The following is a 23,698-nucleotide window of genomic DNA, read 5'->3' as shown; positions in this document are numbered from 1 at the left end:
CCCAGAGAGTGGTGAACCTGTGGAATTCTCTACCACAGAAGGCAGTAGAGGCCAATTCATTAAATATATTCAAGAAGGAGTTGGATATATTTCTTGCAGCTAAAGGGATCAAGGGGTATGGGGAGAAAGCAGGGACTGGCTACTGAACTTGGATGATCAGCCATGATCGCATTGAATGGCGGAGCAGAGTAGAGGGGCCGAATGTCCTACTCCTGCTCCTATCTTCTATGTTTCTATGTTCCTCAGGCGACCGAAGGCGGCACTGGCTCACAGAAGGTGGTGTTGGACTTCGTCATCAACGTCTGCCCTTGTTGACAGGCTTTTAAAATTTATTTGTATATGGAATGTGGGCATCGGTGGCAAGGCCAGCATTTATTGCCCATCCCTAATTGCCCTTGAGAAGGTGGAGGTGAGCCGCCGCCTTGAACCGATGCAGTCTGTTTGGTGAAGGTGCTCCCACAGCGCTGTTGGGGAGGGTGTTCTAGGAATTTGACCCAGCGACGATGAAGGATCGGCGATATACTTCTAAGTCAGGATGGTGTGTGACTTGGAAGAGAACTTGGAAGTGGTTGTATTCCCATGCGCCTGCTGCCCTTGTCCTTCTAGGTGGAAGAGGTCGCGGGTTTGGGAGGTGCTGCCAAAGAACCCTTGGCGAGTTGCTGCAGTGCATCTTGTAGATCACAGAAATCACAGAAACCCCACAGTGCAGATAGAGGCCATTTCGGCCCATCGAGCCTGCACCGACACATATCCCACCCGATCTCCGTAACCCCTACACCAACACATATCCCACCCTATCCCCGTAACCCCACGTATTTAATCCCCCTAACACTAAGGGTCAATTTATCATAGCCAATCAACCTAACCCGCACATCTTTGGACTGTGGGAGGAAACCGGAGCACCTGGAGGAAACCCACGCAAACACGGGGAGAATGTGCAAACTCCACACAGACAGTCACCCGAGGCCGGATTCGAACCCGGGTCCCTGGCGCTGTGAGGCAACAGTGCTAACCACTATGCCACGGTACACACTGCAGCCACGGTACGCCGGTGGTGGAGGGAGTGAATGTTTAAGGCGGTGGATGGGGTGCCAATCAAGCGGGCTGCTTTGTCCTGGATGGAGTCGAGCTTCGAGTGTTGTTGGAGCTGCACTCATCCAGGCAAGTGGAGACTATTCCATCACACTCCTGACTTGTGCCTTGTAGATGGTGGAAAGCCTTTGGGGAGTCGGGAGGTGAGACACTCGCCGTAGAATACCTAGCCTCTGACCTGCTCTTGGTATGGAAAGTGGTCCACCTTGTCCAAGGCCTCGTCGTGGATTTTGATAATTGGGGGGGGCAGTGCTGTGTGGCAGGGGCAGGTTGGTAGAGGACCTTTGTCTTACAGATGTTTAGTGTGAGACCCATGCTCCCATACGCTTCGATGGTTTGGAGTTCGACCTCCGAGTGCGCACAGACGCAAGCGTCGTCTGCATACTGTAATTCGATGACGGATGGGACGACCTTGGATCTGGACTGGAGGTGACGGAGGTGGAACGGTTTCCCGTTTGTTCTGTAGATTAGCTTCACTCCAACGGGGAGCTTACTGAGGGCGCGATGGAGCATTGCAGCAAGGAAGATCGAGAAGAGCGAATTAGCAATGTCAAACATTAGCTACACAGTAATATTAAATACCACGAACACCAGCTTCGTGTTTCCACTAACTTGTGTTTATCTCAAGCTATCGATGCTAACATCAATTGAACATTCTTGAGACACCACTACGACAAAGTATATTATCTTGAGATGGCAATCAGCTGCTCCAAATTATCTGTCCAGTCGCCTCTGAAAAGCAGCTGCATTCAGCTTGCCTGCAGTTAATTTGGATACTATTGAAACGGAACTGAAATGTCTACCGTGCAACAAAATTCTGAATTCAGCTGATTTGTGATTTATAAATGGGAAGCCAGTCCCATATTTGGTCACGTTCAGTACAATATATCAAAGTTTTCCAAAAAGAAACACACAAATTCTTTTCCTTTTTTTAATGTTGTCAAGGTAGTTTTTGTGCTGTGGGACTTGCCAATTTGGAACCAGAGTGATAGCTGCTAAGTTTGTCACTTATGGCCATTTACTAATTTTTTTTTTAAACTTGCCAATTTTCTCCACTTCCCTCCTGAAGGTGTTGACCCTTTGCTGGAGTGTGGTTTTGGCGAATCTCGGCAAGTTTTTAGGCTATGGCAGCATAATTTTGTCCATGTGTAATTCAAGTGGGAATTGCTGAGAGCGCCTTTAGGAGCAGGAACTCCTTTCCCTCCTACTCTCCACAGCTCAGCTATTCACTGAATAGACTTGAGGCATCAGAGGAGCATCATTTGATTGTTTAAAACACAAAAGGAGACCGTTGTCTATTTAAACCCGTGTGCCAGAGGTGAAAGCTAAGTGTTTTAATGGACTGTACCCCACACAATTTAAGAAATTGAAATATTACAAGCTACATCCAGCTGTTGAAGTGTGATCATTTAGACTTGTGTAGTTTTTTTTGTATACTTGTCTCGCTGTTTCAGATGCCCGTTTCTCTTAATTTTATGCCGTGTGATGCTGGCAGCAACTTTGTATTATAAATAAAGTTGTCCTGTGGAGGCTATAAGACCCACCTACGTAAGTGGTTTCCACTGGAACCTGCAGAGGTAGAACTGCCCATAACTGCAATATACTGTAAATAATTGTTTTACAATCTTTCTGTCCCTATATGAGCTGAGCAACTCGCCAGCCTGACTACATTGGCCAATGGTCAAACTTTATTTTGCTTACTGACCTGCAAGGGTGGTTTCCCAATCGTCGGATAGGTATGACGTCTGAGAAATGATGTTATGAATCACACCTTAAAAACAACCGCACACATGGAAGCTTATTAACATGGAGTTCTGTGCGTTGATTGTACGAAGTCACCCTCCCAATTTCAGGGGGGTGGATTCCACAACTCCGCGACCCTCTGGCTACAGCATTAAATCCATCTTTCAGATGAGACATTAAACCGAGGACCTGTCTGCTCTCTCCGGTGGATGTGAAAGATCCCATCGAAGAGCAGGGGCGTTCTCCCCGGTGTCCTGGATAATATTTATTGCTCAATCAACCTCACTCTCAACACATTATTTGGTCATTATCACATTGTTGTTTGTGGGAGCTTGCTGTGTGCAATTGGCTGCAGCGTTTCCTACATTACTACAGTGACTATACTTCAAAAGCACTTCATTGGCTGTAAAGTGCTTTGGGCTGTCCTGAGTTTGTCAAAGGCACTATGTAAATGCAAGCCTTTTTAAATGAACTGCCTTGAATTTGCTTTGGGATTGCAGGCGGTGGTTGCCTGCATGCTCCATGTCCTTGATGCATAATAATACTGTTGTTCACACTCGAGGACTAACTAATAGCTGTCATTACTGCAGGTTCATCGAGAAATTTGCATTCGGTTTATGGAATTTTGATACCACGGTTATGTTACAAAAGGTTTATTACAATTAATTTTGTTCAAGCTGTATTGGGAAGTCTATGTAAAGGCTATTCAAACATTATTCTAGATACATGTCTGCTCTAAGTGAAGATGAGGCCATTTTAAAATTCATTCTGGATTCATACATTTAAGCTCCAGTGAGCTTTACTTTGGGGGACAGGAAGGAAGAGAAGAGAGAGAATGTATAATTTGTTTCCACTTGTTGACTGACGCATGCTAAATAAAAATAGTGAAATTGAGTTTGGAAAACATAGGACAGTGACAGTAATGAACTTAAGTGTGTGATAATTGGTAATTAATGAAGCTGAGGAGTGGTCCAGCCTGATGGCCAGGCACATCCTACCATGCATAATTGATGTGCTTTCTTTTTATCGCTGTCTGCTCAATTATATAGCCACAGGATTCCTATCAGATATGAATGTAGGAGGTATGATCAGTAAGTTCGCAGATGACACGAAAATTGGTGGAGTGGTAAATAGTGAGGAGGGAAGCCTCAGGCTACAGGACGATATAGATGGGTTGGTCAGATGGGCAGAACAGTGGCAAATGGAATTTAACCCTGTAAAGTGTGAGGTGATGCTTTTTGGGAGGGCTAACGAGGCTAGGGAATACACAATGAATGGTAGGACCCTAGGAAGGACAGAGGATCAGAGGGACCTTGGTGTGCACGTACATAGATCCTTGAAGGCAGCAGGACAGGCAGATAAGGTGGTTAAAAAGGCATATGGGATACTTGCCTTCATTAGCCGAGGCATAGAATATAAGAGCAGGGAGGTTATGATGGAGCTGTACAAAATGCTGGTTAGGCCACAGCTGGAATACTGTGTGCAGTTCTGGTCGCCACACTATAGGAAGGATGTGTTTGCATTGGAGAGGGTGCAGAGGAGATTCACCAGGATGTTAACCTGGGCTGGAGTGTTTCAGCTATGAAGAGAGATTGAACAAGCTGGGGTTGTTTTCTTTAGAGCAGAGAAGGCTGAGGGGGGACATGATTGAGGTGTACAAAATTATGAGGGGCATAGATAGGGTAGATAGAAAGGAACTTTTCCCCTTAGTAGAGGGGTCAGTAACCAGGGGGCATAGTTTCAAGGTAAGGGGCAGGAGGTTTAGAGGGGTTTTGAGGAAAAACTTTTTCACCCAGAGGGTGGTTGGAATCTGGAACTGACTGTCTGAAAGGGTGGTAGAGGCAGGAACCCTCACAACATTCAAGAAGCATTTAGATGAGCACTTGAAACGCCATAGCATACAAGGCTACGGACCAAGTGCTGGAAAATGGGATTAGAATAGACAGGGCTTGATGGCCGGTGCTGACATGTTGGGCCGAAGGGCCTCTTTCTGTGCTGTATAACTCTGACTCTAAGTGGGAGTGGGGTGAAAGAGGAAAGAAGAATGGCTCTGCAGCCTCACTAAAAAATATATATATTTATGTTAAAGCTGTGACCATGTGGTAGAATGATAGGATGTCTCTCAAAGCAATCATAGTCACCTTGGCCTTTGTGAGTGAGTTACTGGAGAGGAGGGAGGAAGGAGAAGAGTGACTGACCCAGACCATATTGGCAGAGGTATTTTTTATTGGCCAGGTGTCTGACATACTCTGAACCATGCTACTGAGAAATCCACAATGACCAGCATTTTTGTTTGTCCATTAGAGTGTGTGTGCTCTCCCTATAAAGATGCACCATGCTTGGCCAAATCCAGAGAGCTTAGATGTAGGTTAGCTTTAGGATTCTCCCAAGAGCGCACAGCACAGGTGTATTACTGGAGTTCAACCAACGACTGAGCTTCTCATTGCTTGCCCAGCCAGAACCACCTTACCCATTTGGACTTTGGCTTGTAGGGTTATCTGAACCGAGTGGGGGTGGATGCAGAGGATTGACTCTAGGTAACTATAAATCAACAATTGGAGCTGATGCCCCATGTATTTTCCAATCGGCACCTTTTAGGGATCCCTTGGGAGAAGCAGCCTTCCTATTCCAGTGGTTAGTTATTTGTTTAAGATGGCAAGTAGCATGTGTCTGCCACCAAATCCATATCATTTGCTGTAATTCTTATTGAAATGCTTGGAATGGACACTGGGGCCATCCCTTATGAATCCATCCAACACAACACTGATAAATCGTAGGAACATTAGGATCAGGAGTAAACCATTCTGCCCCTCAAGGCCTGTGTTGAAATCCATCTGCCACAGGTTTGCCCACTCAGTCCATCAATGTCTCTCTGATTTTATGCTCCCGTCTATCCTAAAGATACCTAATAGGATGGTGACTAATTATGTTCCCTCACTCTTTTGAGATAGAGATGGTCAGTAAGTCACCCATCTATCTTTGCATAGATTTTGCAGCTAGAGTCCATTTACTGGATAGCATCCAATATTCAGCCATACACTCTGATACTTCTAGCTTTGAGGGTCATGTGAAGCAGTAGGTTGGCCAGCCTCCCAACCTTTACCCTCCATAAACTTGAGCTCATCCAAAACTCTGCTACCCTTATCCTAACCTACACCAAGTCCCACTCATCTACCACCCCATGCTTGCTGATCTACATTAACTTCCAGTCCATCAATACCTCCGATTTAAAATTCTCATTCTTGTGTTCAAATCCCTTTATGGTTTTGCTGCTCCCTGTCTCTGTAACCTCTTCCAGCCATATAACCCTCCAGGAACCCTTGTTGTTCCTCCAACTCTAGGCTCGTACACATCTCCCACTCTTTCACCCAACCATTGGCGGCTATGTCTTCAGCTGTCCAGACCTGAAGCTCTGGTATTCCCTTCATAAACCTCTCCACCTCACTTTCCTCCTTTACTTTTAAGAACATCTTTTAATGCCTAGGGGGGGAAAATTCAGTATCGCCCCGTTTGGGGCGCCATTATCGGCCGTGCGCAAAGTTTAGCGCCTGGCGCTAATTATCGCCTCCGACAACAAACTTGGCTTTTATCACCCCTGGAGGTGATTGGAGTGCTAAATCAGGCGCTACACACTTGTCTTAAGGCGCAAACGCCAAGGAGTGAGGCGCTACCTCAGAGCGCTGGCGAAGCAAGGAAGGGCAAATCAAAATGAACCTGCAAATTGCTGCTCAGTACTCAAAACTCCTTCACACAGTGTTGAATCTCTCCAGAAGAGTGTGTGTCTCTCTCTCTCTCTCTCTCTCTCTCTCTCTCACAGAACGCATGGTGCAAAAATGTCACCGACAAAAAAAGGCAGGAAGCGGTCGCCTTTAAATGGCGATTCCCCCAGTCCCTTTCTGACAGCAAAACGCTCCCCTCAATCTGTCGTTGCAGGCGGTAAGGCAGGGGGTGCCACTCGATATCCCTAACGGGGCATTGCGCACTCAACTGACGTCATGATCTGCCGGTGCAGGAGATTGTGGCAGTAGTGTTTAGCGCCGCCGCAAAATGTCTAGTTAATTTCGCGAGCGGCGCAAACATTGCTGCGCTAGTTGCTTTGCGCCCTCTTAAGGCGCTAACGGGAGGCGCAAACAACTGAATTTTTCCCCCTAGCTCTTTGGCCAAGCTTTTAGTCACCCTCCTAATATCTCCTTTTCTGGCTCAGTGTCAATTTCTGTGAAGCAACTTAGTGCATTTTTTGTAGGAAAGCGCCCCATGTAAAAGCAAATTGTTGGTCAAAAATATTGTGAAAAATCCATGAAAGCGGTGGTTTCCTCGAAGTATTGAAATTTTGCAATCTTCTATGAAGCTACAAACCATCTTGCATATTTTTGATGACAGTAAGTCCAGTCTGTCCCTTTCTGATAATGTTTCATGCCTTTAAAGCATCTAATCTTCATGCAGCAACAACCCGGAAAAACACCTCGAGAGCTAATGATAGCAGCGAGATTCCTTGTACATTTTCAGTTATACAATGAATTCGACACCTTGTGGATAGAAACCATGGCCCAGAAATTCGGGTCGGGGGCTTCCCGCGGGCACAAACCCCCGACCTGCACTTACCTAGCGCGCCGGCCGTTGAGCTGTGGGCCCGCGAGGGATTCCGATCCTGGGCCTCCTCCAACTGCCGGCACGCAGTGCTTACGTATCCCAGGGGCGCAGTTAGTTCAATGCGTCCCCTGGGATCACGTGGGCCATGGAGAGCCAATGGTAGCAGGGAATGCTTCATTCATAAGTTTGACAGGAAGAGCTGTCAAACCTATAAATACTATAAGCCCTAAAACATCACTAAAACTTCAAATAATTTTTTTTTAGAAAATCACATTTTTAAAATAACTAAACATTTAAATTTTTGAAAAAATTAATTACATTTTCTAACAGGGCTAAAATAAACTTACCTTTCTTTAAAGTATTTAAAAATGATAAACCTGTGGAAAAAATGTTTTAATTTTAATTAATTCACCACTTACCTTGTTAAAAGCAGGCCTTGCGCCTGCTTTTTAAAAGTGCAACTGCTGGAGACTTACCCTCCTAGAAAAAAAACGTAAGTTCGATGCGCACGCGCCGCCTCTCCGGCACACGCGTTCCACCTCTCAACCCCTTCTTTCAGGGGAACGGAAGTGTCGGTTTCCCGCGCATGCGCAGTGCATGCACGAAACCGGCACTTCCATTGGGCCTACGGGTGAGTACCCCGTGCGTACTCACCCGTGGAGACCCAAATTTCTGGGCCCACAAGTGTGCCGTGTTGGCCGTTGGGTGTGTGAGGCTGTGAAGTCCATTTCCTTCCAGCCTTCTAACTCTGCAATCCATTCCACTGATTCAACCTAGGGTTGCCAGCTTTATGAATCAACATTTATAAATCTTTACTCTCTCCCTCTGTTTGAGCCATTCTTTAAGCTGTCAAATTTTTCCGGGAGAGTTGCATGCACTGTTGCCTACTTGATAAATGTTAATCATTATAGAAAGTTTTATTGTATAACCAATTTACTTGTGAATTTGTATAGCAAGTTCACTCAACTGTGCAATTCTGTCAGTGAAATTTCTGGTTTGGGGTTAAAAATTGCCCTATTACAGAAAGCTGATTTCATTTGGAGAAGCCATTGATGGCTGTTCTGGGAAAACTAGTAATTGCAAATTGTTAGTAGTTTGTATGTTGCACCTGTTTGTATGGCTATTGTAAAATCCTTCATTTCAGATTTTGTAATGGCAATGTAGTCAATTTAGGGGGCAGATGATGAGAGTAATATTGAGTAACTGGTAGTCTTGAAGCTGATATCACTGGATATGACCTGACAGTTGTAAAATATTAAGTGCTTTAAAGCTCTGTAGTGTGGACCTTATGACAAGATCCACAACATTATTGTACATAAAAACAAATGAAAAATACTCCTTTTAGTTTGGATCCATAGTTCTGAGGTAAGGGAGATTTTTTAAATCATATGCATGCTTAAGATCTGAAATTGAATGAACAGCAATATAAAAATGTCTTTAAATCTGGCTGTACAATGGTGAGCAGCCGTGACGGAGAATCAAAGATACTTCATATTAGCTGATGGGTACTTGCAGTAAGCTGAGCTGATTGCTTCATTGGCCCTGAAATTAGGATCGGGAGCTTGCCGCGCGTGCAAGCCCCCGATGTTCAGTTACCCGGCGTGCTGACATTTTAATTCTGGCCCGCATTGCATTTCCTCTCACTGGCCTGCTTGAGGTCCTGCCGCGCTGTGCGTGCGTGACCCAGCGGCGTACTTAGTGCAATGAGCCGGCTGGGATCACGTGAGCACAGGGCAACCAATGGGAGGTTGCAAAAGTTCATGAGTTTGACAGTAAGAGCTGTCAAACTCATGAAAACTCCTGGCCCCAAAACACCACTAAAACCTGAGAGAAAATTTAAAAAAAAACATTGCACTACTTAAATGAACCATAAAGAACTCTGAAAAACTATTTTAAACAATAATTTTAAAATTTGGAAAAAAAATATATATTAAAAAATCGGGGCTAAAACTAAACTTACCTTACTGTAAATTCTTTAAAAATAACAAACCTGTGGGGAAAAAAAATTCTCAATTGTATTAATAGACCACTTACCTGTAAAACTAAGTATTATGTGTGGTTTTTCAATGCGTAAATACCGGAGGCCTTTACACACGCGCAACTCTCTATATTAAAAAAAAATAGAGGAAATCCAAGTCGCACGCGCTGCCCTATACCGCGCACGCGTTCAGCCTCTTAACCCCTTGGGTCAGAGGACAGGAAATGCCGGTTTTCAGCGCATGCGCTGTGCATGCTGAAAACCGGCAATTTCTCCGGGCACACGCGTGAGTACCCCGTCCTTACTCACGCGTTGTGCCCGGAATTACTGGGGCATTGTTGTAATGTTCAGAGAACTATTAAACTCAATATATCAATATTGTTCTTTGCGCTGAGCACTTTGCACTACTAGGTTGGCTCCTCTGGTTCTTGAAAGGCTTGTATTATAGTACCTTATTGGTGTCTCACACATCTCCAAGGAGCTTCATAGTGAATGAACTACTTTAGAAGTGTGGTGACTATAGGCAAATTCAGTGGCCAACTGTGCAGTGTGGTCTAGTACTGAACTGCACTGATGGGAGAAACACTGGTTTGATCTCGGTCTGTGTTGTCTCTACCATGGCTGGAGTTGCCTCAGTGTCCCTAGCCTAGGGAGAGAAACTCGGCCAGGGTTCTCATTCTGGATTGGCATCCAGTGCTTCCTCCCCTCATGTTTTGCTGATGGGGATCTGTGTGTAGACTGAGCACCAAGTAACTTCGTGTTTTATTGCTTACAGGACACCCAGAAAGCCAAGCAGTTCCTGCCATTCCTGCAGAGAGCCGGGCGTTCAGAGGCTGTGGTTGAATACGTCTTCAGTGGCTCCCGCCTGAAGCTCTACATGCCAAAAGAGACCTGTCTGATCACCTTTCTACTGGCAGGCAAGTTGTTAAATATTAACTTGAACATGGTACCAATTATACCACATCTGCAGTATTGGAGGAAAACTGTGTGGTGGAGGTTTTTTTAAAAATGTTCTTAAAGCAAACTGTTGAAACAGCTGCATGTTCTGAAGCCAAACTATAGACCTTAACAATTCAACATTACTGTACTACATGATTACTGTACTACATGGTGACCAGATGTTGGAGACACTGGGTGCAAAATAAGTTAACTTTTAGCTGATGACCTGGCATTGAATGTGTTGTCATATTTTATTTGGCTGAATGTGGTTCTTCACACGTAGAGTGACCAACACTTGGAATGGATTGCCAGGTAGGGTAGTGGAAGAAGAGCTCTAGGAATCAGGTAATCAACAGACCATTGAATGGGAATAAGTGGTCTGTTAGAGCAGATTGTGGGGATTTTGTAACATGGGAGGCATGAAGCAAATTTCAGTACAGGTATTACTGATCCTAACATTTCTGAATAATTTGAAACCAATTGAGGTTTCAGCCAAGGTGACCAGTGTGTATATTGTAATCTTCCACCTGATCAGTGTAGCATCAGTTACACAGTGCTTAGTCCTGAGTTCTGAGCAGTATGACTTGGTGCATCTGTTCTACAAACCTTTCTTGTCAATATTTGACTACAGACTAAAAGATAACTTCACTCTGATCTCATTCAGGGGATGACTCGCTTTGGTCCCAAGAGTGGTAACTCTTTGGAATGAGCCTGCGAATTGAGAGAAGGGTGTCAGATTTAGAATCTCAAATACAGTTGGTGTGTAATTAGGATGTTGCCAGTGTAGTCTTGTTTGCAGGTGGATTTGAAAAATGATTATCGATGTGTTTGTTGTTTCGATGCACTCATTGAAAAAGGTATTGATCTTTGTAGAAGTAGTATTGGGGATACTTTTAAATCTCTCTTTTTCAGAATGGGAGCTTCACTGTTCACTCAATGATTTTCTTATGATCTGGATGGACTTGAAAGAGATTATGTTTTATTATCTCTGTGTTACTATGGGTTTTTACATATTGTGAATCTGTCAGTACACTCATTTGTTTGAAGACTAAATTTGAATTTTACAGTAAAAGTATGTCCTTACCCAATTGCTCATTAAGAATTTATGGATCACAATTTTGGTATATAAATGGCGTTTGGGTGTAGAAGCAATTGTTAAAGGCAGAGCTTCATCAATCGGACCTTGCTTTACATTTTTTTTTTTTTTTTTTTATAAAGTGTCTCATTATAACACCCTTTGGGTTTTTTGACTATCTTCTGATTTTTTTTTTTGGGAAAGCTAATATCACCATTGGAGGGCAAGCTTGGTTACTGAGCCTGTTGGAAGCTGAATTAATATATGTGTGGCCTTTAACTGATACAATGCTTTGGTACAATGTGTACACAATCGGTGCAAATTTAGCATGAAATGAATGGTGTAACTGCGTAATTGGTACTTTGTTTTCAGAAAACCCGTACCCCTTGATGTGATATCCCTGTCGGACCCTCGCAGCGTGTGATGCACTGCTTACTTGTATTGCCAGTGACAGCTGGCGCAGGCTCCCCAAAACTGATGCCTGTGGAAAGCCAGCATTCTTCTTACATGAAGAATTGTCAGGAGAAGTTACTGAGCCCAATCATGAGCTGAATTAGCATTAGTAAAATGTCATTACTCCATGGGGCTTCTTTCAGCTCTCTGAATTCAGCTTGCCCTGTTGGACTGAGTAACGTTAATGAGATGGTTCTCTAAATTAGGTTATTGGTACTTCATACATTTTTGAAAGCACGAGCTGACAATCATAGATTGCATTCATTTAGGGGGTACGGTAGTATAATGACTGTTATTGGACTAATAATCCAGAGAATTTGAGTTCAAATCTCACCATGGCAGTTTGAGAATTTGAATTCAGCTCATAGAATCATAGAATGTTACAGCACAGAAGACGACCATTCGGCCCATTTTGCCTGTGCTGGCTCATTGAAAGTTTAAACAAAAGCTGGTGTTAGTAAAAGTGAGTGAAGCTGTCAGATTGTCACAAGAACCCAACTGGGAAAGAACCCTGCTTTCCTTGCCTATATATAACTCCAGTCCCACACCAAAGGGGTCAACTCTTCACTGCCCTCTGAAGTGGACTAGCGAGCCAATCAGTTGATCAAACTAATACAAAGAATACTATGCGAACTGCATAGTAGGCCCACCACCACCTTCAAGGCAACTAGGGATGGGCAAGAAAAGCCAGGGACGCCCGCATCCAGAGCGTGAGTTTTAAAATGAAACACAATCCGAGCGAATTCCACTGGATGCGATTGCCTCTTCTATCCATTCAACTGGGCTTGAAGTCTTTGTAGGTGCCTGGGTGGGATGGAGTTAGCTACCTGGCTCGTGCTAGGATTAGGAGATTCATGTTTAAGGGAGCTTGACACTAATCACTGACTCTTTGTGGATCGTATCTACACTAATGGACAAGAACGTGTCTGGGTCATAAATAATTCGAGCAGGATTTATACTGGTCTCCTGTGCATTTGCTTAAAAGTTGCTGCTTGCGTGGCAGCAGTTTGCATATGAGCATAATCTTACTAACTCCCCTTCTGGGTTCTATTATATTTGGTCAATCGCAATGGAATGGTGAAAATGCAATAATTTGCAAGTTTCAATGTTCGGGCGTGGTGAATTGAATAATTTGCAAGTTTCAATGTTCGGGTGTGGTGATTGTTAAGTCTGCGTGTTCTAGTTATTGTTAATAAGAATCACTGCACACAGACCACAAGAGTAAATTCAACAGGCCTTTACTAGTCGGAGGTCAGGCTGAACTGCCCAATAAATCATTACACAGCACTTATATACCGGTGTGGTCACCACCGGTATTACAGTATACAGCAGCCAAGATAAAGTAGTGCATCTCTTAAAATAGTTCTCTTAAAGGTGGAACGGTTACATACACCACAATCCTCCCTTTTTAGCTTAACAGTATATATTCCCCACTAAACATAACATAATAACATATATACACAACTTCATGTAAAAACAGTTCACAGATTCAGTCTCTGAGGAGGCCTCCTGATCCGAGATGGATAACGCCTCCCAGTGGTCTCTGGTTCTCGTTGCTGGGGTGACTCATCTAGTTGATCCCCTATGGATAGGACATCATCATCAGGTATATTCACTTCTGAGGTAGATGCTTCAGGTTCACTAACTTCCTCCACGGTTGTCTCTGTCGTAACCATGGGCTCGACCCTTGTTCTCGATCCCACCAGTTGGTCAGCATGACGCCGTATTACATTTTCACCAACATCTACCGTGCACATCAGGGGTCCTTGTCTGGCCCGAATTGTTCCAGATTGCCATTTCTCGTTTTTATAGTCCCTGGCTAACACCGGTTGTCCTATTTCAAAACTCCGAGTGGGCTTGTTATTGATATGCTGGAACTGTTTGTTTTCGACTTCCCTCCGCACATTTGGTTTTAACAAGTCCAACCTGGACCGCAACCTCCTGTTATAGAACATCATGGCAGGACTTTGGTTTGTTGTTGCATGGGTGGCGTTTCGATATGCCAGTAGGAAATTGTCCACCTTGTGTTGCAGTGGAATCTGATCTTCGCTCATGGCCTTTATTGCCTTTTTGAACGTCTGTACAAACCTCTCGGCCAGCCCATTCGTAGCTGGATGATATGGGGCAGAGGTATAATGTTTCACCCCATTCTTCTTCAGGAATTTCTGGAATTCCTCTGACACGAACTGTGGTCCGTTGTCTGAACATATTTGCTCTGGCAATCCATTTCTTGCAAATATCGTTCTTAGCACCGCGATCGTCTTCTCCGAGGTAGTGGTAGTCATTTTAATTACTTCTGGCCATTTAGAATGTGCGTCCACCGCAATTAAAAACATGGAGCCCATGAATGGACCAGTAAAGTCAATATGTACACGTTGCCATGGGGTTGAAGGCCATTCCCATGGATGCAGCGGTGCAATTGGAGGTGCATTTTGGACTTTTTGGCACCCTGAGCAGCTTTTCATCAGATCCTCTATCTGTTGGTCGATACCCGGCCACCACACATAAGCCCTAGCAAGGCTTTTCATCTTGACTCCCCCCAGATGACCTTCATGTAGTTCTTTTAGAACTCTCTCTCTTAACTTAGGAGGGATAATCACCCTTGTTCCATACATCAATGTTCCCTGACAGATGGACAGCTGTTCTCGTCTTGCTGAGAATGCCGGTAACAGTGGATCACCATGGGCTGGCCATCCCTTTACTGTCAATTCGTAGACCCGGGACAGTGTCGGGTCATTCCTAGTCTCCCTTTCAATATTTGCATTGGTGACAGGTAAACATTCGATGATGGTCGAGTGAAATAACTCCACCGGGTCAACCGTCGGTGCCTCCTCCTCAGTAGGTAGTGGCAGGCGCGACAGCCCATCAGCATTACCATGCTGCTTTGTACCTTTGAATTCTATCTGATATTGATGTGCCCCTAGGAAAAGGGACCATCTCTGGAGCCTCTGTGCTGTCATCACCGAAACACCCTTCTTAGGGTTAAAAATGGATACCAACGGCTAGTGGTCTGTCAGCAGTGTAAACGTCTGGCCCTGCAGGTAATGATTAAACTTCTTTACTCCCCACACAAGGCTGAGAGCCTCCCTATCTATCTGAGCATAGTTGCGCTCAGCGGAGGTCAATGATCTGGATGCAAATGCGACTGGCCTTTCCAAGCCATTTGGCAACTTGTGTGAGAGTACTGCTCCAATACCATATGGAGAAGCATCACAAGCTAAACGAATAGGCAGCGTTGGGTTGAAGTGAGCCAACACTTCCTCTGAGGTGATCAATGCCTTGCTTTTGCGAAAGGGCTTCTTACAGTCCTCGCTCCACTTCCATGGTACTTCTTTCTGCAAAAGAGCGTTCAGCGGGTGCAGCACCGTGGATAGATTTGGCAGAAACTTATGGTAATAGTTAATCAACCCTAGGAACGACCTCAACTGGGATACATTTTCCGGAGCGGGAGCCTTCACAACAGCTTCGATCTTGTCAGGTGACTTGTGCAGCCCCTCCTGGTCAATGACATGACCACAGTACGAGATCCGTTCCTGAAAGAACTCACATTTCTGGCGATTAACTCGAAGTCCATATTCCTTCAATCTGGTGAGCACCAGTTTCAAATTTGCAAGGTGTTCCTCATCGTCATCTCCTGTAATCAGGATATCGTCCAAGTAACATTGAGTGCTTGGAATTCCCTGCAATACCTGCTCCACGGCCCTCTGCCAAATTGCTGGAGCCGAAGCCACTCCAAAAACCAGTCTATTATATCGATACAAGCCTCTGTGCGTGTTGATTGTGAGACACTGGCGCGACTCTTCCTCAACTTCCATCTGTAAGTACGCTTGCGCCAGGTCTATCTTGGTGAAGTGTTTCCCGCCAGACAATGAAGCAAAGATATCCTCAATCCGCGGAAGCGGATATTGCACCGGATTAACCGTGATCTTGAAGTCTCCACAGATGCGGACCTTCCCCGGTTCCCCTGGCTTGTTACTCGAACGCTTCATGACGGGAACAATGGGCGTGGCCCACTCACTCCAGTCCACCTTAGACAGTACTCCTGAACGTTCTAGCCCTTCCAGCTAAGCTTCCACAGCAGGTCGTATCGCATAAGGTACCGGTCTGGCTTTGAAAAATTTTGGGTTTGCATGTTCTGCAATCTTGATTTTTGCCGTAATTCCTCTGTGTTCCCAGTCCCTGTTGGAACACCTCTTTAGCCTCATCCAATATTCTGGACAATCGTTCAGGTTTGACATCTTTTTTTCCGGAATCTACCGTTATTGCTTTTAGGGAGTGCCAGTCCATATTTATTTTCCTGATCCACTCCCGTCCCAGAAGTGGTGGACCTCCCTCAGGTAGTACATATATGTCCATTCCTTGGTGTTCTTTGCCCTTGTGTACCACCTTGACTTTTATCTTTCCGATGGGGTATACTCTTTGCCCCGTGTATGTCTGCAATACTATCTCCGTATCCCGTAGGGGAATATGTGTGAATAATCTTTTGTAATCTTGCTTATTCATGACCGTCAACGCCGATCCGGTGTCCAATTCCATCTTCACTTGGACTCCTGCTATCTGAAGTGTGACCCAGATAGTTTGTAGGTCAGCTTCCTTACTCACATTGTGAATTCTCAGACTACCCAGTTCCTTGCTGTTGGAGTCCGAATTCTGTTCATCCGAACTCTTCTCAGCCACCTTATGTACCTTTCTGCACTTTTCCTGTGGTGACTTTTTGTTGCTGGTCTTCTTTCCTGACCGGCATACTTTAGCTATGTGACCAAGCTTGCCACATTTTCTACATTCCTGATTTTTAAACCAGCATTGGTTCTGATCGTGTGTTGTCTTTCCACAACGATAACATTTCGCTGTACCCAAAGCCATTTGATCTATGCTGAGTACCGCTGCCTTCAGCTGCATTTCCGCAGTGCCTCTCGCTGCGGCTTCGTGCGATGCTGCAATAGTGACAGCCTTATCAAGTGTAAGATCATTCTCTTCAAGCAGCCGCTTTTGTGTTCCTTCTTTCGACAATCCACACACGAATTTGTCTCAGTGCCTCTGTCAGTCTTTCCCCAAACTGACAGTATTTCGCTAGCTTACGCAGTTCAATTAAATACTCCGCGTTGCTTTCCTCTTTCAGTTGCGTTCTCGCATAAAATTTAAATCGTTCCGCTAACATCAGCGGTGTGGGGTTCAAATGATTTCTCAGGACAGCAACAACATTAGCGAAAGCCTGATCCGCCGGTTTAGCTGGTGATAGAAGATGCTTCAATAGCCCGTATGTCTTCGCACCCATTGAGTTTAGTAAGGTTAGTGCTTTATCTTCATCTGATATTTTATTTGCCTTACAATAAATCTCTATGCGTTCTACATACGTGGCCCAATCTTCAACATCGGGATCGAAATCGTTGATGTTACCACGCTTAGGCATCCTCGCAATCTTCTTGAGAAACAAAAAGAAATTTTTCTTTTATTTTTTTTCTTCAAAATGGCGGTTTCCCACGCTTGTCTTCTTCCCCCGCCTACGAAAATGGCGGCTTCCCGCATTTGCCTTTCTCCCCCGCTGGCTGTAATGGCGATTGCCGTATTGCTGCGTTCGCCCTCCCCAGCGGTTCTCAAATCGTGCCTCCCAGCCCCTCTTGCAGTCCGGTCCTTTCCCCCGGCTGCGGCTGAGTTCTCCGCGTTTTAAAAAAAAAATATTTTATCCCGCGCCTCGCGGCCTTGGTAGCTGCCCGGCCTTTTTCCCCGGTCACGGTCGAGCTCTCTCTCGACGCTGTTGCGTCTCCCAGCCCGCTTGCAGCCCGGTCTTTTACACCGGCTGCGTTTGCATTCACCGCGGCTCCCGTGCCTTACGCTGCCCCAGTCTCCGCGCCTCTGGCCCCGACTTCTGTCCGGCTCTTTTCCCCGGCCGTGGTCGAGTTCTCCGCCCTTATATCCTCCGTTTTTCCCTCCCCTACTTCACAGCCAACGTGGCCGACTTGCTGCTCGTCGCTGATCGGCTTACCCACCACCGTGATAGAAGGGATGATCACTGCCTGTTGCTGATGGAAGGCTTCGTGTCAGGATTCTTCCTTGCTCTTCAGACCCGAGTCTTTTCTCAGCAGGATGATGAGGGCGGATGCCTCTTCTTGACGCCCGTTAAACTGCCTTGGATATATCTCTGCCGCAGGGTAAGATCGTCATCGTCGCCACTGTTAAGTCTGTGTGTTCTAGTTATTGTTAATAAGAATCACTGCACACAGACCACAAGAATAAATTCAACAGGTCTTTACTAGTCGGAGGTCAGGCTGAACTGCCCAATAAATCATTACACAGCACTTATATACCGGTGTGGTCACCACCGGTATTACAGTATACAGCAGCCAAGATAAAGTAGTGCATCCCTTAAAATAGTTCTCTTAAAGGTGAAACGGTTACATACACCACAGTGATATTGAATAATTTGCAAGTTTCAATGTTTGGGTGTGGTGGTATTGAATAATTTGCAAGTTTCAATGTTCGGGCGTGGTGAATTGAATAATTTGCAAGTTTCAATGTTCGGGCGTGGTGAATTGAATAATTTGCAAGTTTCAATGTTCGGGTGTGGTGGTATTGAATAATTTGCAAGTTTCAATGTTCGGGTGTGGTGAATTGAATAATTTGCAAGTTTCAATGTTCGGGTGTGGTGATTTCAATGTTCGGGTGTGGTGGTATTGAATAATTTGCAAGTTTCAGTGTTCGGGCATGGTGAATTGAATAATTTGCAAGTTTCAATGTTCGGGCGTGGTGGTATTGAATAATTTGCAAGTTTCAATGTTCGGGCGTGGTGGTATTGAACCATGCTTTTGGGTTCTCTTTCTTTTCTCCTCCAGGCACAATTTATTTATTAAAAAATCTGTCTCCTGCTTGGTGTCGTCCACTTCTCCCTTGTAAACCGCTGAGACATTCTTGGAGATGTAGGGCTGTAAATGCATCTTGTGGATGGTGGTTGCATTCCCGTCAACATTTAATTAACGTGGATTTTTGTAAAATTTGGAGTGGGATGGGCAGGGTAATGGCAACTAGTTGGAGCACCAAAGAATGGTTGGGAAGTGCGGCTTGGGAAAGGCAGCTGAAGGCACGACTGCCACTGGTGGAGCAATTAAAACCGAAGATGCGCAAGAGGCCAGAATCTGAGGAGCACAGCGATCTCGGAGGGTTGTAGAGCTGGAGGAGGTTGGAGATGGGAAGGGGCAATGTAAGGAGGTACAAGAAGAAAATAATTGAAGTCTGGCACTCGACTAAACAGAAGCGGGAAAAGAAACTCGAGTGTAGTTGCACCGTGACAGATGCGTATAGCCAGCTGACATATTTAGTGATCCAAGCGCTCATGCAAGGTCTTATCAATGAAGAGAACCCTCCAACTGTGAACAGTGAGATTCTGAGAAGGAGGGGGCATGCACCTGACGGCAACAGTGCTGATCTTATCATGTGAGTGATCGGCCATGCTGTTGAAACAAACTTGACACATCAGCCTGTTTGAGGGATCTTTAGAGAATAACCTATTTGCGCTTTCTCTGGGGCTTTTTGTTAAGAAGTCTGGGTCATTAATAGGTGATTAATGGGATGGCCCACATGATTGCAAGGTCACCTTAGATCAGTGGGGTGCACTGCAGCTCAATGTTCTTGGAAATCAACCTGCCTGCAATTCACAGAAAGGTACAGTGTAAGCCTTTTATAAGTGATCCATGCTGCCCTGATCTATTCAACTCAACAGATATCCACTAAATCTAGGAAAAGTGACTGTCAGATGCACCCCAATAATGATGGTTCCATATCTTTAAATCAAAGTTCCTTTACAATTCACCCGTGTAGATTTTTGTCTGATTTTATTTTGATCAGTCAGCTGAATAACTTCCTATGTGAATTATTAAGCATAAACTGAGAGTAATATCTCAATGACTTGTATTTATATAGCACCTTTAATGTAGTAAAACATCCCAAGGCACTTCACAGGAGTGTTATCAGGCAAAATTTAATACCGTGTCTCAGATATTGGGACAAGTGACTAGGTAGGTTTTAAAGAGCGGCTTAAAGGAGGAAAGAGGGGTAGAGAGATGGAGAGGTTGAGGGAGGGAGTTCTGGGTATAGACTCCAGGAGTAAGGTGTACTATAGGCAGCAGACTGATTTCAGCCAGTCAAATCATTGCTAATTTAAATTTCCTGCCACTATTCTACTTGTTCTTGTCTGGTTTATCCATATTGTTGGGACAAACAATATCCCCTATAAGTAGAGCGCACACTAGTTCAACAGTAGGGAGATTTGCACTTGATACTGAGACTAGACTTGCTCTTAAATTAACTCCTTTGTTGTAAAAATCTGCCTAATTTATGACAGGTCTGTCATCAGCTGTTTCAGTGGAAGCTCTCCATCGAAATTATAACATCATCCTAAAGTTTGATAACCTGTGCTGAGGCTATCCGAGAATAGATGTTCAGTGTGAAGAAATGCATTTGCCTGCTGTAGTTCTGTTGTCGCCATATGGTTCGTTTGTTTGCCAACTACAGTCATCTCTAATAGATTTAGGATATTTAGTTTCCCTTCAGCATGTACTGCTGGATTAATGGCAATGGAAGGAATGGACTTTGTTTATATAGTACTTTATTCCAGCTCTCTCTCCTATCAAAATGTTTCCCATACACTAGATTGCTTTGAAATGTAGTGATGATAATATATGCAAACGTGACAGCTGTTTTGCACACAAGAAGCTCCCATAACAAGCAGTGGTGTGAATGGCCAGTTACTGATTGTGGGAGTATTGGTTGCGGTATGACTTGGACAGGACCCCAGGAGAATTCCTTTGAGTATTACCATGGAATCTTTAGTGTCCATCTGAATCATGAGAACAGCCATGTGGAACCTTGGTTTAACGTTTCAATCAAAGGATTGCACCACAGACAATGCTGCATTCCCTCAGTGCTGAGTGTCGGGTTGAATTACATAGAATGTACAGCACAGGAACAGGCCATACGGCTCAACTGGTCCATGCCGATGTTTATGCTCCACACGTTTAATCGGTGTGTTAAGTAGATGGGTTGAGTACAGCCTGCCTGTCCTTTGGTTTAGAGGTGACGGCACTCAAAGCCATTATGCCACCCAATACACATTTGCTTCCTTTTGATTCTTCTGGAACTATAAGTGTGCAGCAGCACGTTCCCTCACTGTCTGAAACCATCATCTTGGGCGACGGCAGCCTATGAATTTAATACTTAATCCCTACTTGGATTTTTAACGTTGTCCAGTGATAAGTGATATATTGAGCTGCATTAAATGGCCTCCCTCCTTGTGCTAATCCTCATTCAATTCAGCTGCATTTTAATTTCCATGTTTTCTTTCTTTCCACCATGCTGGCGTGGGACTACTGCTGCACAGTGAGCAGAGATAATACTCGCGTTTACATAAATGCACATTTTGGGACGGTGGAATACGGTCTCACTTACAAAGAAGCCCTTTTGTAATTTGACTTGTTCCCTGTTGTGTATACACTCTGTATCCTTTACAAATGACGAATGGTACTGCCTTTTTCCTCGACCATCTTGTCTCGGCGGGGCCTAGGGTGCAGTTTGTGAAAGTTTAGGATTGACGTGGTTCTGAGAATACCATGTTCTTGAAACCAATGGTTTAAATACCTGAATGTTCAAACTTTTCTGGTAGCTTTGCAGTGCTGGAAGACACTAATGGTTGAAAGTTATTGTATCCTGTAACAGACATGAATATTGAGCAAATAGAGCGAGCTGTTTCAGTGATTAATATAAATCTGCTTTTGCCTGTTGTGACTTTTCTTTTGCACAGCACCTGTTATGGCAATAAAATCCAATCACTATTAACATTAACAAATCATTTTTCAATCTCTCACTGATGTGTTCAAGGAAAAAATAGTGGCAATGCAACCAGAGATAGGTTGCACTTTCCATGAAGTATTTCAAATGGTTTAAATGTTCCTGGAAGTGTTGATTTTTCTGACTTCTCTTGTCTCCCTCTCTTCCTCCACCTTGATTTAAATTGAGTGATTAGTCTATCACATTTGTCGAGCCTTGTCCCCTTTTGTCTTTTTGGTTTTCTCGCTTCATCTGTGACTGAGGAGGCCTTTGGTGAAGTACTTCAAGGAAAACAACTTTCCTTGCAATTTTATTGCCACCAGTCCAGAAGTAAAATAAAACAAGTGACAGGTTACAATATACTGTAATATGTTGAGTAATGCCTTCCTAAGTGAGCTGCAGGCTGATTTAGAAGTCTTCACAAAGAACTTGCATTTTATAGCATCTTATTGCAATTCTCAAAGCACTTCACTTCTAACAGATGACCCTTTTTATAATATGCCCGTCACCCTGTGTGTGTAAATCCTCAGTACTGCGCTGAAATATTGACCTAAATTGTGTGTGGATGTCCTGGAGTGGGGCTTGAACCTGCAACCTTCTAACTCTGGAAGGCAAGAGTGCTACAGACAAACCAAGTTGTGGCATTTTAGGCTAGGGGAGTAGAGCTTGAAAGGACTATAGATAGCGTGTATCAGCTGTGGTTCAGTGGGTAGCACCCTTGCCTCGGAGTCAGAAGGTTGTGGTTTCAAGTCCCACACTAGAGACATGAGCACAAAAATCTAGGCTGACGCTCCAGTACTGAGGGAGTGCTGCATTGTCGGAGGTGCCGTCTTTCAGATAGACGTTGAACAGAGGCCCTGTCTGCTTTTTCAGGTGGATGTAAAAGATCCCATGGCATTATTTTGAAGAGGAACAGGGGAGTTATCCCCGATGTTCTGGACAATATTTATCCCTCAATCAACATCATTAAAACAGATTATCTGGTCAGCATCACATTGCTGTTTGTGCGCAAATTGTCCGCTGCGTTTCCTCCATTACAACAGTGACTAAACTTCAGAAATGTACTTCATTGGCTGTAAAGCGCTTTGGGACATCCAGTGGTCATGAAAGGTGCTATATAAATGCAAGTCTTTCTTTTCGTAAAGTCCTGTAGCTAGATTATAGGTTGAAGTTTGGATGTCTGTGCACTCAATAGTGTGAAAATATTTATAGCATATGAAAATTTATTGACTGACTGTTTTTGAAGAAATTAAATTTGACACTCAATTTTTAGACTCTTGTGGCGTTGCTCACAATGAATCGGGGATATGCTGTTCTATACTATGAGAGTTCTGCCAAATAATGCACAATGCGAAAGAAAAACTTGCATTTATATAATGCCTTTCATGACCAAGATGTCCCAGAGTGCTTTACAGCCAATGAAGTATTTTTGAAGTGCAGTCACTTGTGATGTAGGAAATGCGGCAGCCAATTTGCACACAGCAACCCACAAACTCCCCTGCTCCTCTTCGAAATAGTGCTATGGCATCTTTTACATTCACCCGAGAGGGCAGACGGGGCCTCGGCTTAACGTCTCATCCAAAAGGCGGTACCTCCGACAGTGCAGCACTCCCTCAGTACTGCACTGAAGTGTCGGCCTATATGTTGGGCTCAAGGCTTGTGGCAGTTGAACCCACGACCTTCTGACTCCGAGGCGAGAGTGCTACCACTGAGCCACAGCTGACACCTAACTGCATTACATAATGAGTGGGGGGGCATTTATATATTGATACCCGTTCTTAATGAGTATGAAGGAACTGCCTCTGGTAAAGCTGTCTGCTGCTGAGGTGGAGCTTCAATCTTGCCTGTATCGTTAAGGTAACAAAATCTAACTGGGCCATTGTAGCAATCTGATGATCTTGCTCAACTATCCCCTGTGGGTGAAGTTCAATAAATAAGCATGTCCTGAAGTCAATTAAAGGCTATTTGCAGGTGCTCAAAATGTCCCTGTTTACTAAAAAGATACAATTTTT

At 44.4% G+C, this 23,698-nt stretch overlaps 1 protein-coding gene across 1 annotated transcript in view; it reads left to right on the top strand.

The window, feature by feature from the left end:
• Positions 1 to 23,698, top strand: part of snd1 (staphylococcal nuclease and tudor domain containing 1) — a 1,037,556-nt gene that overhangs the window by 364,833 nt on the left and 649,025 nt on the right. The window contains exon 15 of the mRNA XM_086010590.1: positions 10,179 to 10,320. Coding sequence (XP_085866716.1) covers positions 10,179 to 10,320 — 142 coding nt within the window. The remainder of the gene's footprint in view (positions 1 to 10,178; positions 10,321 to 23,698) is intronic.

Source organism: Somniosus microcephalus, chromosome 17 (genome assembly GCF_052327205.1).
Source record: "Somniosus microcephalus isolate GS21.2 chromosome 17, FLI_Smic_1.0, whole genome shotgun sequence".
NCBI classification, from domain to species: Eukaryota; Metazoa; Chordata; class Chondrichthyes; order Squaliformes; family Somniosidae; genus Somniosus; species Somniosus microcephalus.
This window is presented reverse-complemented; position numbering and strand designations above follow the sequence as displayed.